Source organism: Notamacropus eugenii, chromosome 3, assembly GCF_028372415.1.
Source record: "Notamacropus eugenii isolate mMacEug1 chromosome 3, mMacEug1.pri_v2, whole genome shotgun sequence".
In the NCBI taxonomy this organism is placed as follows: Eukaryota; Metazoa; Chordata; class Mammalia; order Diprotodontia; family Macropodidae; genus Notamacropus; species Notamacropus eugenii.
This window is the reverse complement of record NC_092874.1, coordinates 395178423-395195207: the sequence shown is the minus strand read 5'-3', so window position 1 is coordinate 395195207 and position 16785 is coordinate 395178423. Positions and strand designations below refer to the sequence as shown.

The window sequence follows — 16785 nt, the reverse complement described above, 5'->3', positions numbered from 1 at the left end:
TCCAGTGCTCAGCACAGTGCCTGGAAGACAGCAAGTGCTTAATAAATGCTCGCTGACTATGAGCTCCATTCCATCTCTGGGATTCTAGGACTGTATAGATGCAGTTAAAAATTATAATTTCACATATATATAATTATAAATGAGTTTCACCGCTACATTCAAGTAAGCTAAGTGGGAGTTAGAAAATATTACATAAGCAGCTGAATGAATTTATTCTCTGGACCTGAGTCAGTGGCTATTCTGCTCACTTTGTCAGAGCGTGATGGGCTTATAGATTTAATCTCTCTTTCATGGACACAGCATTAAACAACTAACACTGAAAGACATATACAGGGAACAAAGTGGAGGAGGTCTATATATGGGAACGTATAAATAAATCAGTATAAATCCATCACCATATCAGAAAATACTCCAAGTGCCTGTCCTGTATTTAATTGTGGGTTAGCAGCGTTACAACAACGTCTACAAAGGATGACAAATGTTTAGGAAAGTAACAAAGTTACATTTCAAAAACTATATTCCCAAATTCAGACTTTTCACAAAATTCCCACAATGCTTCCTTAACCTGAGCAGTGAGTATGGACAATAAAGGTGTCTCTGTACTCTGTATAACATTTTCAAGAAGCCAAAATGTAGTCAGATTTACAGAAATCAGGTCAGAACTTTTAAATGATCTCTTTACATTCTCTAGGAAAGCACCTTCTTCTCTATTCATCTAAACTAAAAATGCACGATTCATTCCATGAGGAACAAAAACGGTGCCAATCTCTGGCTAAACCCAACCTATCGATGTGGCCTCTTCTGGAGGGCAACTGGGCACACACCCAGGAAACTCAGGGCAAGCCAACTCTGCTTGCGCACTTTTTCCCAGAGGAGGGCAGAGAGAAAATCAATGGCCTGAGGTCTTACAAATCTTGCCTAGTGGCCTGAAGTCTTGGCAGTCTTCCTGATCTCCTCTAGGAAGGCCGCCTCACCTGATAGACATTACTGTAGTATTCATCCCAGGTGTCCCCACGGTGACACAACTTGCTACTGCTCTGTACACTGATTCAAACACCCAAGGATCTAAATGTTCCCAACATATTCTGCAGTCCTACCTGGTCATTTAACCCTACGTTTACCATCATCATTTCTCCAACCATCTCAATCCAGCTGGTGCCACAGGGATTGTGAGAGTTGACACCTCTTCTGAACCAGACCTAGGGAAACCAAGAAATAAAAAAATACATCCTTACAAAGTCACAGGAAAGGTACACGAATGGTGTTACACCTCAAATCAGTCCAAGAAGTCATTAAAAAAGGCTGCAATTTTTATTGGCCCTGAAACTTTCACTGGCATGACAAATAGCATGGCATAAGAGATAGAGCTGACCTCAAAGCCAGCAGTCCTGTACCCAAACTGGCTGGATGATCCCGGACAAATCATTTAATCTCTCAGGGTTCTCCAAGCAACTCTCTATGACCTGATTTTCAGAGAGGGGGTTGAACTGCCCTGGCAGAGGAAGCTTCCCCCCACCCCCACCCCCCGAGCTCCCATATCATAGAAACCACAGGTGCAGACATCCCCATCCCCATCCTGACACTAACTGTACAACAGCTGGCAAAGCCTTTCTAAAATGACAATATTTGCACTACCTACATCAAAGAGTTGGGAAGATCAGGCAAGAATGTCTATCACATGCTTTGTAACCATACAGTACAAAACAAATGTAAACTCCCATTACCTTACCCCATTTCTAGAACAGCTGAGCATTTGTTTACCAGAGAATCAGTAGAGGTACTACAAGCGGGGAAAAAACTCTCCAGTAGACAGGCTGGCTGAGCCACTACTGATAACATGGATTCTTAATATTTTTAAAAACATATTTGTACATTTGGCTAGTTAACTCATTCTCATTCTCCTTCCTTCTCAGAGGACCAAAAATGACATCACTATGTTGGGAGTCAAGGGACAGTGTGTCTGACTGCGGCTGATCAGACCAATACAAGCTCAGAAGGCTCTACCACAGGTCAGACGCAAATAGTCCACATGAACATTTGAGATGGAGATGTCTCTAAATGTTTAAAAATATATTTGTATATCTACTCTTCAGTAGAAGGCCACCACTGATAATTTACATTCTTTTTTTAAAATGTATTTTTATATTTCCTAATAGGCTGCCCTGCCTCCAGCCTCCTCCATCTCCAATCTATCTCTCCAAACAGGTGCCAAATTCATCTTCCTAGAGTACCAATCTGTCTATGTTGTTCCCCTGTTCAAGAAACTTCTATGGCTCCTTATTACCTCTAGGATAAAAATGTTATCCTGTTTGGCATTTAGATCTCCTCACAATCTGGCTGTATCCTATTTTCCCACATTTGTCCTTCCTTATTCTCCTTCATGTACTATGTTCTAGCTAAACTTGCCAGGCTCTTCCTTATCCATGACATCCCTTCTTTTATTTTTGTGCCTCGTGCAGCCTGCCCCCCCACCAAATCTAGAAAGTCTCCCCTATTCACCTCCTCCCCTTGGAATTCCTACTTCCCTTCAAGGCTCGGCTCAAGAGCCATCTTCTACATAAAGCCTTTGTGATATCAAGTCCTTCCTCAAAACTACTTGGTCTGTTTTGTTTTTATTTAGTATAGTACAAGCTATTTTCCTCCAGTAGATTTCAAGCTTCTTGGGAACAGGAACGTTTTCATTTTTATCTTTGTATTCCTGGCACCACACCTGGCACACAACAACAACCACGATAATGGCAGCTAATTTTCCCTTTAAGGAGTGCAAAGTACTTTACAGGCATCATCTCACTGGAACTTCACAGCCACTCAGTGAAGTAAGTGGTATTATTACACCCATTTTACAGATGAGAAAACTGAGGCTGACAAAAGCTCAGTGTTTTAGTAGGCACTTCCCAAATATACATTGTTGTATAAGACCTTTCCTTCTCAAAAGCTCTGAGATGCCTGATCTCACTTATCTTTGCAGCATTCTTGTCACAGATATAGGTATTACTGGGTTCATTTTACATCTGAAAAGCCTCAAGTCCAGAGATTAAAGAACTCATGCAATGACCTAGGGTCAACGCCAGAGAGTATTCCAGCCTGATTCCAGTGCCAGTAGCTAGCATCCTGACAGCTGCGCCCTTTCACAGCAGGCATTATACCAGCAGGAATGAAAGAGGGAGGGTGCTTGCTCCATCGCCAGCCCAAGCAGTGACTGCCCTTTTCCCCTTGATGCTGTTTTCTGTCTATCAAATCTAGAGAGTAACCCAAGGTCAGAGGCCATCTCTAATTTTAATTTTTGTTGGAGCTCACAAATGCTGAGGCGTATCAAAGAATATAGAAAACCCCAATCAGCCAGAACCCTTGGGGGTTCTGTTTAATTCTCTGGTTGGCTGAAGAGTAAGACATTCATCTTTTCTGTGGAAAGACTTTCCAAAATGCTTTAGTCTACTTTCAGTTCTCAAGAAATGACAAAGCGGAAACCTAATGGCATCTTTGCTGCAGGCGGTGGCTCTTGCCTGGCCTCTACAGCCATGACTTTAAACATGAACTTTTAGTATCTAAAAGTGGAAGAAAATATGGATAAAGAAAGAGAGGAGATTGACCCAAACACATCTCCAGGAAGTTCTAATTAACCGAAGCCTCATTTTTATATTAAATCAAATGGTTGCTATCACTTTGCACTACAAGTTGTTTCTCATCTTGGCATCTCTGGGCACAGGGAAAAGGACTGCAGCCACTAGTCAAACATATTAAGAGGTCAAAAGTTACACTACATCAGAAGACTGTACAGCACTTCTGGGTAATTAGATGATACACGTTATTTGGTTAGTGTCTACTTTATCCCATGTCAAGAATGGAGTCACAAAATCAACAAATAGTAATAATATATCAATAACACAAAAGGGAACAAAACCTAAGCCTCAGATACCCTTACCTCTTACCTTTCTGTCTTTAGTGACTGCCCAGACCACGTTGACACCAACAGAGACATGCATGATCCCATTTTCAGGCACTGGTGGTTCCACTATTGACCAGGAACTGCCTATATGCAACCAAAACAAAAACAGAAAAAAACCTAAGATCAGGCAAAAGTCCCCGAGGCCTCTCTGAGCTTTCAGAGGACATGAGACTCTGGGCTAGACAACAGCAGTTCATTACCTTTGGGGTTATTCCTATCAATTCCTTCTCGAACCATTGCTTGTCCTTCCCAAAGGGTGGCCCAAAGGAGATCATAGGGCCCACAGCTGATTTGTACAGCTTCCCCTGGGGTTTCTACAAGGGACCAAGAAGAGCCCTCAGGGTTTGGGTGGCAGACATCTTCTCTGTACCATACCTAGAAAACAAGAAAAATACATAATGGAAAACTTTGAGTATGCTGTGCACCACCATGGTGACCTCTTTCTGATCCATTGCTCTAAATCAGGACAGAATTTCCCCTCCAACAGAGACTATGCTCTCTATTCCTTAAACAGCATTTATTTATCTAAGAAGCTATAGGTTTCTGACAGTTCCCAGTAACTTTGCTTTGGGTCAAGGGAAGACTAACATTTTCTTACATTCACCTTGACTACATAAGCTGTCTATGTCAGGGTCAGGACAGTTGTCACTGTTTGCCATCATATTTAGAGAACTGGTTGGGATTAAATACAACCATCAAAACTTTAAATAAACTTAGCAAGAACTCCTGGACTTTCACTGAGACTCAGCCTTCTGTACATGTATCTAACCCAGAAGATTTAAAGCCTGTTCCTGAAGCTTGGGAGGAAGGCTGAAAGAAGTCATTCTGGCTCCATAGCTATCTGCCTCTCACACGCAGAACTGAAATTTTAAACAGAACATTGCTCCTCATCCCCCAGATCTCAACCTACTTGCGACAGCTTTCAAGATCAAAGTGTAAAGTTCCGGTCTTTGTCTATGTCAGTCTATACAAAGCAGAAGACATACTAAGCGTTCTGCTAAACATGGTTGCAACATACACATAATCACCTAAGTACAACTGCATATATAAATGCATACATACACACATGTCCCCAATCTGCACACTCATACCAGCTTTTAAATAGCCCGTGGTTCAAAGGCAGAGAGGGACTAGACTGAAAATGGTGGCAGCATATTTTGTCCTGCATGTCCCCCTAGTGGAGGCCTATATGTACGGCAACCCTGAGCAACGAAAAAGCAAGCCCTATCCGAAGAGGAACAAGGCAAGACAAAGAAGGGAGGCAGGGAAGGTTAGTGAGGAAGAAAGAGCATCCTCCTGGGATCTTTCCATCTCACAGGAGGGGTGAGGGGGACAAATCCAGTCTAAGGCTCCAGGAATGGCGTGGGAGAAGAGGGGAGATCCTGAGAAGGGCAAAGGAAATGTCTGGGCTTAGTCATATGCAAATGTCTAAGTTTCATTGGTCCTGCTCAGAAGCTTAAAGGATATGAAAGGTGAGACAAGGGCTTCTGTAGCCCTACAAGGGGGCATCTACTTTGTGACTCTACCTTCTCCCATTCTACGAATGCATGTGTAATTCAATTACTACAGCCATGGTTTTCATCCTTCTAAGTCATCCATTACACTATCCCATATACTTTTTCACTCAAGCAGATTCAGTTTAATTCTTAATTACAGTTTCGTATTATCATTTGTTTCTTGATTCTCCAATTAAATTGTCAGGGGAAATGATTTCTACTTTGGTATGTCAAAAGAGGAGCTAGGTTCAAATCCTGCCTTGGACAATTATTACCTGTGTGACCCAGGACAAGTCACTTAAATTCCCTGAGCAGTTTTCTTGTCTATAAAATGAGAAGGTTAGACCAGCTGGCCTCAAATCCCTTCCAGCTTTACATCTATGATCCTAGGAACTATTTCATAAACACTAATCCTACATATACATACAGAGTCAATTTTTCATTACCCATATTTGGCTTCACTATTTCATGGATTATTCTGGCAAATTTCTGCTCCCAATGAGGCCACCCCTCACCTCTGCATTTGCTCTTGGGTCCCTTTCCCCACTCCCCACTCCTCGCCTGTCAGGCATTAACTAACATGTGTACATGAAAGCAATCTCAGTTTTGATATCAGTCTAAGATAAACATGATCTGGAAGGCAAGCTACTCTAAACAGAAATGATTTCTGGATTAAACACAATCGAAATCTTGTGGGAAAATTACCAGACACATTCCAAAATCAAAATGGAAATTTAAAAGAATACTAGGCACTTGTCTGACTGTGTGGTTGCCTTTCCTCCCTGGAGTAGCTCCTGAAGGCTAGTGGCCATCCTGCATATCTGTTCTAAGGAATGTGAATACACTTGGGGACACATGCCCACACACACATGCTTACACACTTGTTCGGTTCCTAATTAATCTGATCTTCTCTGCTCAGACCAAAAGTCCCTTAGTAAAAATCCATTATCTGCTCTGTGTCCAATGTTGTGCTACCCTGAGAAGCACGTAAAAAAGAATAAAACAACGTGCTTGCACTAAAGGAACCTGCAAGTCTAGCCATGTGCACACACATAAAAAGGAATCATTAATAATGTAAGCTTCATATGAAACAGCATGAATAGTAAATGCTACAGGAGTTCAGAAAGGGAGATCTTAAAGGAGGGAGACAGTCTGAGGAGGAGATATCTAGCTGCGTCTTGGGGGAGGAGGTTTGGAGGGAGGAAAAATACAGCCAGATAAAAATAAGTGCATTACTTTTGAATCTCTCAATACCATGGTATACTCATATATTTATAAATACATGGTGATATACACGGTGAAAACAAAGGAAGAGAAGACTGGAAACCCTATGTTAGAGGAAGCCTGTAAGCACGCAAGGACAAAACTCTGTCAATGATTATAATGGAAAAAAGAATAAGTGGCAATCACCAACAATGACAGCTAAGCCGCCAGGCTTACAGACACCTGGGTCAAACCTTCATCTGGGTTCTAATTAGGAGGATGAACAGACAAAGCAGGAATATCCAGAGATTTCAGGGTTGGGGTTGAGAAAAGGGAACACGCAAGACATAGAGGTCAAGGGCAGAACTGGCGTCCATCCACAGAGTAAGAACTACATTCTAATTCTGAGGACAAACATGATTTGGTATAGTACAGTGTGTACCCAGAATGCTCTGGAAGATTATGGCACACTAAAGAAGTTTTGCCATAGACCAGAGCTAAACACAGTAGGTGATCCACAAATAATGCCCAACTACTGAAAAATTTAAAAGAAAAACATTTCATCACCTTTATCCACCTACACAAGAAAATGGAATCCATCACCCAATCTCAATGAGAAGAAATCTGACTGGACTTCCCCTATCCCCTTCCCTAATTCTCATTCCCCACCCCAGGTTAGGGAAAAGGGTAAAAATAAAGTCCACAGTTCTACCTTGCCTTGCAGGGAAACTGCCCAAACAGAGAGTCGACCTACAGGTTCATCTGTGATTTCCCATCCTCCAATGGAGAGATCATTGAAAGGATCAGGCAGCTGTTTAGGGTCATCGTGGGATGGAATCTGAAACAAAGGAAGAGCCCAAGCCCAACTAATGGAACCGAGAAGAATGAATACTCCAAAATTTTCCTTCCTATTGTCCAGGTGAACACAATATCCAAGTATTTCTAATTTGTTCCCCAAAACCATTTATTTCATGTTCATTTTAAAATTCTGTATCACCATCATTACTGAAAGGTACAAAGTTTCTATCCATCTTGGACTTTTCATTCTTCTATTACCTATGCTTGACTCATTCCCTACCAGTCATAATGCAACAGACACATTTGCCCAAGATTCTTCACGACAAAGACTTGGCTATTTCTTATTATATAAGGATATGGTACTATATTTGTGTATTGAGAATTCCAAGGGCAGCCGGGGGGCACAGTGGGATAGAGTACCAGGTCTGGAGTGAGGAAGACTTCCTGAGTTCACATCTAGCCTCAGATACTTATTAGTTGTGTAATCCTGTGCAAGTCATTCAATCCTGTTTGCCTCAGTTTCCTAATCTGTAAAATGAGCTGGAGAAGAAAATGGCAAACTATTCCAGTATCTTTGCCAAGAAAATCTCAAATAGGGTCACGAAGAGTCTATACGCTATACACTGTACTATACGCTAATAATACTTTATATATCACATGTATAATATACCACAAATACTATACATACACATGGATATATACATACATATACATGCATACTTATACATACGTACACACGCACGTGTGTATTCTTATATACATATATACATTACAAGGAGTAGAAAAAGAGACTAGACCACATACACTTTTCTATTCTACTTTTTATTCTAAAACACTCCTTTTTGGTGTTCATTAAATTCAGAATAAAAAAATTTTAAATAGGGACTACATCTGTGATTTCATTGGCATAAGGAATTCCCAAGTGAGGCAATTTCCTTTACCAGTGTAGGTAGGTTGGCCCCTTCTCTTCTTAGAGACCTGCCTAGAGGCTGCAGCACTGAGGGGCTAAGGGCCTTGCCCAGGGTCACACAGCCAGTGATTATCAGAAGCAGGATGTGAACCCAAGTCTTCCTGGCTTCCTAGTCAGCTCTCTTTACTCTATAACTCAGCTTCTCTATGACATTTATTTTACTGGTGTCTTTTGCTTTTACATCACCTCCATTTACTTCTTCCTTCTTTCCCTACCCCCAATCCCCATAAGCCAACCTTGGAATAAAGAATCAAAAAGGAGAAAAAAATAACAGTTCAGCAAAAATAATCAACAATCAACCCAAGTCTGATAGTATAGGACCTTACATTTTTTGAAGAGTTTTTGTTTGACCCCTAACAAGAGAGAAGCAGTTCAGTAACCTCCTACTTGAGGATCACACAGGAAAAAGATCTTTTTCTGGTTCAGTTTTATGATTTCATCAGCGTTAGGAAATCCAGCTGTGGAAATCCCCTCCACAGATGCAAGTTAGCAACGGATGGTCTGATTCAGGGGTCCTTAACTTTCTTTGTCTCATGGACCCCTTTGGCAGGTGGTGAAACTTTTGTTTCTCTTCTCAGAAGAACATTTTAAATAAAATACAGAGAATTATGAAAGAAACCAATTACATGAAACATGACTACAAAATTGTTAAGAAAAAAAACAATAAAATAAAATAAAATAAGCTCACAAAGCCCAGATTAAGAACGCCTGGTCTTTCACCGCCTAGGGACAGTGAGAGGGTAAGTGGCTTGACCACATTCATACAACCAGTATGTGCCAGACTGAAAGCCCAGAATCCCTTCCTCCACATCTGCACCTCTGTCTGTTATCCATGCTGCTTCCTGCTACAACTGCCTACTATAGTTATTTTAAATGGCAAGTATGCAGACTTTGCTGATACATGGAAATGTATGTATAAAATACTGTTAAGTGAAAAGAGTTGGATGCAAAGTAATATTTACACACCTACTATAACAGTATGTGTGAAAATCTATACATGTATGCTGAACAAAGCTAGACGGTAAGAGGAATAGTTACAGGAACAGTTTGGAGGTCATTAAGTTCTTTTTATACAAGCTATTTAAGTTCATAGTAAAAACAATTTGTATATGCAGAATATCTTCACACCTATTACCTCAATGAATCTCTTAGCTATGTTATGAGACTAGATCAGAATAGATGTAAAGTCAGAGGGACCTGAGAGATCATTAGGTCCAATCCCCCCATATGGGTGAGAAAACTGAAGCCCTTGAAGATCAAATGATTTGCCCAGGGTCAGACAGCTATGAAGTATGTGAAACAGGAAGTGAACCCAAGCCTTCCCAACTCCAAGTCCAGCGTGCTCCCCATCACACTACACTTAGATCTGTTTGAGGGCTTGCTCAGTCACAGAGCTACTCAGTGGTGGTATCAGAACCAGAATTCAGATCCTCTGACAAGTACATGAATAATCCAGATATGGCAAATGTTTGAATGAGGGAAACACAAGAGCTGCTGAGGATCTTTTAGGTCAAATCAGTCAGTCAATGAGCATTTATTTATAAAGTACCTATAAAGTGCCGAGCATCGAGCCAAGTACAAGAGATACAAAGAAAAGTGAGAGACAGTCCTTGCCTTCAAGGGGGAGACAACCTGAAGACAACTATGTGAAAACAAGATATGTACAGGACAAATTGGAGATCACCTCAGAGGCAAGGCACTAGCATTAAGGGGAATTGGAAAAGACTTCTTTTAGAAGGTAAAATGTTAGGTGGGGCTTGAAGGAAGCCAGGAAATCCAGGAGATGGAGAGAATTCCAGGCATGAGGGAAAACCAGGGAAAATAAACAGTCCAAATGTAGAGTAGCTTGGGTGAGAATAGCAAGGAAATCTCTGTCACTGGACCCCAGTGTACATGTGGATATCAAGTGGTTTTATGCTATGGCAATCTTTTTTTTTGAGGGGGGGCACGTAGAGAACAGCAAGAAAGTGTAAAGTTGGCATGTGAGGCCTTGTTAGGACAAGGTAAAATAGTGTGACCTTCTGCCTGAAGCTACAGGCCCTATGAGCTCAAGGAAAGAAACAAACTGATAAACTGAGGGCAAGTCAGCACGTAAGCGTTTTGGTCTTATTTAACTTATCATGGGTAACTATGACTAATTAGTTCAGCTGCCTGGAGTACAACGTTCATAAGGCCAAAGTTACGAGTTTGATCCCCAATGGTTTTACTCAATTCTATGGCCTCAGACTGCAACTCATATCCAGGCCTGCCATCCTGACATTACATTTCAAACAACACTACCTGCAGAGTCAAAAGGAGCTGGGTTCAAATCCCACCTCTGACCCTTATTACCTGCATGATCTTGGACAAACATATAGCCTTAGTTAGGCCTCAGTTTTCTCATATGCAAAAGAAGAGGGTTGAACTATGTGGCTGCTGCATCTATGATTCTGTGACCCAAAGGGGGAAGTGGTTGAGAGAGTATGGATAGCTCCATTCAAACCCATCTCCACAGACGGGAACCCTTTTCCCACACACACATACACAGGAAGAGAAAAAGAACTTAGGGGTACGAAATAAAGAAATTCCTAAGCTGCTGTACATATCCGTAGTGTGAAAATATACTATATTATGATATACTATATATTATACTATATAGTACCATGTACTATATATTGTTTACTATATTAAAATATAATGTAAGTAGTAAAACATTTTTAAAAGACAGGGGGAGAAAAATGCCACCCAACTTAAAAGCCTACGTCCTGATGGTAGGTCAATCAGGGGAACTTTGTGTGTGAATGACAGCACTTAAATGGGGCAGTCAGGCTGTGAGGCACAGAGGAGTATCATAAAGCATAAGAAATGGGCTGGGTTAAGAATTTGGGAATATTTATAATATTTCCACATACAATATCTAATATCATGCTTCCTGGCACTGGAAAGAGCTTTCTTTTGTGACCTTCACTCAGCTACTTCTGATTCACATAGTGATGAAGCAAAAAAAAAAAAAAAAATTGGAGGAGACCTTGGCCCAAGTGTCCCGGGATTTGTATCTTCTGTAGCGGATCCACTTGCGTCGTCGCACACAAGAGTTCCATTTCTTGTCCCTAGTGTAGGTGGCAGGAAAGTCCATGGCATACGTCCATCCCTGAAACAACAAGGGAGTTTTCCTTTATGAAGTTCAGGTGAAGAAAGCATTGGGGAGAGTAGTCAGGACATGGGCAAGGAAGAAGGAAGATGGGCAGGGTATCCAGAAAGAGACAACATCACACGCAAGCAAATCAATCACAGTGGAGCAAGCAGGGATGGCACACACAACATGGGCCAGGGTAACGGTGGGGTAGTGGCAGGGGTGAGGATGCTAACTCCAAGTGGTACAGAGGGGAGAGCGGCATTTCAGAGGAGGGGCCTGGCCAAAGACGTCAACTTCCTACAGGGAATCTAAGTGGGTGGGTATTTGAGTCACCTACCCCTTTCTCGGTGGGTTCCCCTCCAAAATTTTCATCCACGTACCAGTCAGACTCCCACTCCCAGTGTGGTGATGGCAGCACCAAACTATCCAGCTGTTGGTGCTTGAGCCCACTCACGTCGCTCCACTGCCAGCGGTCACTGGGCATGAGCTTTTCACAGAAACCACCAACTGGATTCCATCGCTATTCAGGAAACAAAAGAGGGAAAATACAGACTTCAATTGTGCTTTTGAAAAAAAATAGCAAAAGAATATCAGATTTAGAGTCAGGAGAGATTTTGGTTTCAATCCTGCCTTTTAACACTTAAGAACTGTATGACAGAAAATAAAAAAAATTAAAAAAATTAAAAAAAAAAACTGTATGACAGTAGACAAGTCACTTAACATTTCTAAGCCTCAGTTTTCTGATTTGTAACATGGGGATAATATTTGTAGTACTTAAACACCAACAAGGCTGTTACTAGGCTTAAACTGGATAACAGGCAAGAAGCAATTTGTAAAGCTGAAAGTCCTATGGAGATGGCAGCTATTAATAATGATGACAACAATAATAATCATTCATGGCTTAATCAGGGCTCTGGACTGAGACAGTAGGAAGAGAAGCCGACAGATCATGAGGACTTTTCTAGGAGGGAGAGGAAGCTGCAGTGTCGTTACAGCTAAGTAGCATTTTTATTTTTCCATAATAATTCTACATATAGTAAAATAATAGTTAACATTAAAATAGCATCTTAAGATTTGTAAGCAATAGATTTTATGTGTTATTTCATTTAATCCTAACCAGTGAACTAAGTACTATTATTAATCCCTATTTCACAGCCTCAGTTTCCTCATATACTTACTAAGTGTCTAAAGTAGAATTTGAATTCAGATCTTCCCAATGCCAAGTCAAGCACTCTACCCACGATGCTACCTAGTGACAACTCTTTGTCCTCACAAACACTGTATAAGTGAGAGAGGTGGGACAAGTTTTTCTCTCATTTAATAGATAATATTCTCTGCTAATGAGAAATAAAAGACCTTGTCTAGAATAACACAACTGGTTAGTGGCAGAGCTGGGACTAGAACCCAGGCCTCCTAACGATCTAGCCCTGTGTCTGAAAACACTGCCTGAGCACAGAGGGACTTAATGCACTATGGAGACTCTCTCTCTAGAGTAGAAAGGCTCTAGAAATGTTCTAGTAGAGAAAATGTTTCCATTTACGCTGCAATCTTGGCCCCAAACATTTCAGAAAACCAACCAGTCCTCCAACATCTAAGCTGCCTTTCTTTGTACTCCTGGCACTTCAAGAAAGTACTTGGCAAATAGGAAGGCTTTAATAAACACTTAGAGATTGACTGATGAGAAACTCCACCTTCTGATATTTTGATTCTTATTGATTTAGCCTGGGACATAAAAGAGGAAATTAAACTTTGGTCTAATGGAGAAAGAGGGAGACAGGAAGAAAGAAAAGAAAGAACTGTTCTCTCTGCCTATCAAAAAAATAAAGGTTTATTGCTCAATTCTGCTTTTCATAGAAATAGACTAGTAGTACTGGAAAGGACCTGAGCAATCAAGGAGTCCAACCCCTACCTTTTACAGAGGAGGAATCTGAAACCTAGAAAGATGAAGTGACTGGGCCAAGTTCACCTAGCACCATGACTGTTACTCCTGATTTGGAGCCCAGGGATCCTTACATTACACATGCCCCTCCTCTCTCATTTTTTCCTTTTTAATTTTTAATCAAGCCAAGTTTGATTTAATCATACAGAAAGCAACTGGGCTCTCCCTGGGGATGGAAGTCTGGGAAGCCCCTACCTGGTTCTCATAGGTTTCCTCCCGGTGCCGGATGGGGACATCACTGGAGCACACGTACACATAGACTTGATTGTCACAAGCAATCCCCCAGCAGCACTGCTTTACTGCACTGACTCGCTTGAACTCCAGATGGGCATCCTTGCAGAGTTCCCAGTACTGGCCAGCTGTGGCAAGCGTGTATACTCTCCCAAAGATATCTACAGCCCACAGCAAGGAATTTGGCATGGCTGGGCAGCTGCTGGGCAAAAGAAACACCAAATTAGCAGGTTGTTAGTGCCTCCAGAGTCTTCCCCACTGGAGCTAAATAACTCCTATGTGTGAAAAAGTCTGAATAAATCATAGGTGGCAGGCTTTAATAAATAATTAATTAATGATGCTCATTCATTCATACAGAGGGCAATACTTACATTCTTACTACTAAATTCAATTTCAATGAGGAAAGCATCAAAAGGATGGGCTACACAAGCCCAAAGTGACTAAAGACCAGTAAGTCTGACTTACATTTCTGCAAAAATTCTAGAGCACCTTATTATTCAAGGGATAGCTAATGAAATAGTGATCACAAAGAGACAGCATGGCCTCATCAAGAACAGGTCATGCCAAACGGACCTTATTTTCTTTCTTGACAGAATTACTAAACTGACAGGCCAGGAAAATGAAGTCAGAGTTTACTTGGATTTTGGCAAAACATTTGACAAAGTCCCTAATTTTTGTAAAATGATGGAAAGTTATGGACCAAACCATAATACAACTGGGGAGATTCAGACCCAATGAATATCTATGAATGTTTCAATATCAACTAACTCATTACATTTCAATCCAATTTCTCCTACTTTCTAGCCCAGACTCAGACCTACCAAGCTACTCCCCAGATATCTCCATCCTGTGCCACCAGACACATCTTTTTCAGCAGTCTCTCCACTGAATTTCCCCTCTAGTTCTAGGAGCAATAGTCCACTCAACACTACCATTTCTGGAAATAACAAATCAATGAATTACCCTTTGGGCTCTCTATTCCTGCAACATTCCAGACCAGAAACACCATTCCAGAACCACAACTCCCCTCTATGCTTTATCTTATTAGAACATAAGCTACATGAGGGCAGGGACTGTTTGGTGTCATGGTCTTCATGATCGCCATCATCATCATCGTCCTCACTAGCATTTATACAGTATTTTAAGGTTTACAAAGCACTTTACAAATACTATCTCATTTTACCTTGAAAACAACCCTGTGAGTGAGGTGTACTATTATCCTCATTTTACAGATGAGAAAAACAGAGACAGACAACAGTTAAGTGACTTGCCCAGGGTCACACAGTCAGTAAACGACTGATCTCAGTTCTTTCTGACTCCCACTCTAGTACTACATACATGGAATCTGAATCACCTAGCTGCTTTTTATTTGCATTTCTATCTGCAGCACAGGACCTGGTTCATGGTAAACACTTAGTTTTTTTTTTTCCATTCATTCAAGAAGCTCCAGTGACTCCCTACCAAATTTATTTACTTATTTATTTGTTTGTTTATTTATTGGGGGTGGGGGTGACTGACATTAAGTGTCTTGCCCAGGGTCACAGAGCCAGTAAGTTTCTGAGGCCTGATTTGCATTCAGGTCCTCCTGACTTCAGGGCCCGTGCTCCATCCACTCCACCACCTAGGTGCCTCCCTCTCCCTGCCCCCACTGCATTTAAGATAAAAATTCAAAACTTTCTGCATGACACATGAAGCCCTTCACAATTTGGTTTCAGTGGGGATGGAGCCAAGATGGTGAAGCAGAAAGACAGACCTGTAGAAGCTCCCTCCCATAGCCCATAAAATACCTGTAAAAAATGACTCTAAACAAATTCTAGAGAGGCAGAAGCCACAAAATGACAGAGTGAAAGATTTCCAGTCCAAGGCAACCTGGAAGGCCAACAGGAAAGGTCTATCCACTGGGAATGGAGCAAGCAAAGCCAGGCCTTGGCCACAGGGCAGGGACAGGACTGGAGCAGGCCTCAGGGCACACGGAATACCCAGCAGCTGCTGCAGTCCCCAGATCCCTTAACTCACAAACACCAAAGGCAGTTTCAAAGGTCAGTGAGAAAGCACTTTCAACTCCCAACAAGGGAACAAGGTCTGGCCCAAGTGGCCCCAGGGCAGCAGCAGTTGCTGCAGTATAGCATCCATTTTAGGGGCCCTCAGCCTAAAGCCCCTAGGGAAATCGCAGCTGATCCGGATCTCAGCCCTGAGGTGAGAAGGAGTGTTGGTTGGCCTGGTGGAGGCTCTGGAGAGGGAACCCTACTGGCAGATCCTGGGCGGAACAGAGTGCTTGTGGTTGCTCACAGACAAGAGGAGTAACTCCTCTCCCTTGATTGCGACACCTTGGAGGAACTGAGAACTTACAGGTCCACAGAGTACATCCTCCTCTTGACAAAGGACCCAAAAGTCAAGTAACTGGCTGGGAAAATGCACAAAAAAGGGGGAAATAAATAAGACCATAGAAGGTTACTTTCCTGGTGAACAGGTATTTTCTTATATCCTTTCAGATGAAGAAGAACAATGCATACCATCAGAGGAAGACCTAAAAGTCAAGGCTTCTGCATCCAAAACCTCCAAAATAAATATGCAATGGTGTCAGGCCATGGAAGCACTCAAAAAGGATTTTGAAAATCAAGTGAGAGAGGTGGAGGAAAAACTGGGAAGAGAAATGAGAGCAATGCAAGAAAATCATGAAAAGTGAGTCAACAGCTTGCTAAAGAAGACCCAAAAAAATGCTGAAGAAAATAATACCTTTAAAAATAGACTAATCCAAATGGCAAAAGAGGTTCAAAAAGCCCATGAGGAGAAAAATGCTTTAAAAAGCAGAATTGGCCAAATGGAAAAGAAGGTTCAAAAGCTCACTGAAGAAAATAGTTCTTCAAAAATTAGAATGGAGCAGATTTCCATCTGCTCATGACTTTATGAGAAACCAAGAAATTACAAAACAAAACCAAAAGAATGAAAAAATAGAAGAAAATGTGAAATATCTCATTGGAAAAACAACTGACCTGGAAAATAGATCCAGGAGAAACAATTTAAAAATTATAGGACTACCTGAAAGTCACGATCAAAAAAGGAGCCCATACATCATCTTTCATGAAA

The 16785-nt window shown here is 41.5% G+C and overlaps 1 protein-coding gene across 5 annotated transcripts in view; it reads right to left on the bottom strand.

Moving 5' to 3' along the window:
- TECPR1 (tectonin beta-propeller repeat containing 1) overlaps window positions 1-16785 on the bottom strand; it is an 88865-nt gene that overhangs the window by 47119 nt on the left and 24961 nt on the right. For 2 of the 5 annotated variants that reach the window (XM_072597822.1, XM_072597821.1), the window contains exons 2-8: window positions 13663-13897; window positions 11866-12048; window positions 11421-11543; window positions 7358-7483; window positions 4147-4321; window positions 3930-4030; window positions 1098-1199 (exon numbers count right to left, since the gene is read on the bottom strand). In XM_072597822.1, the coding sequence (XP_072453923.1) occupies window positions 1098-1199; window positions 3930-4030; window positions 4147-4321; window positions 7358-7483; window positions 11421-11543; window positions 11866-12048; window positions 13663-13887 (1035 nt within the window). In that variant the 5' untranslated portion in view covers window positions 13888-13897. Of the gene's footprint in view, window positions 1-1097; window positions 1200-3929; window positions 4031-4146; window positions 4322-7357; window positions 7484-11420; window positions 11544-11865; window positions 12049-13662; window positions 13901-16785 lie in introns of those variants that run through there. The other 3 variants (XM_072597823.1, XM_072597824.1, XM_072597825.1) reach the window with 3 other exon arrangements.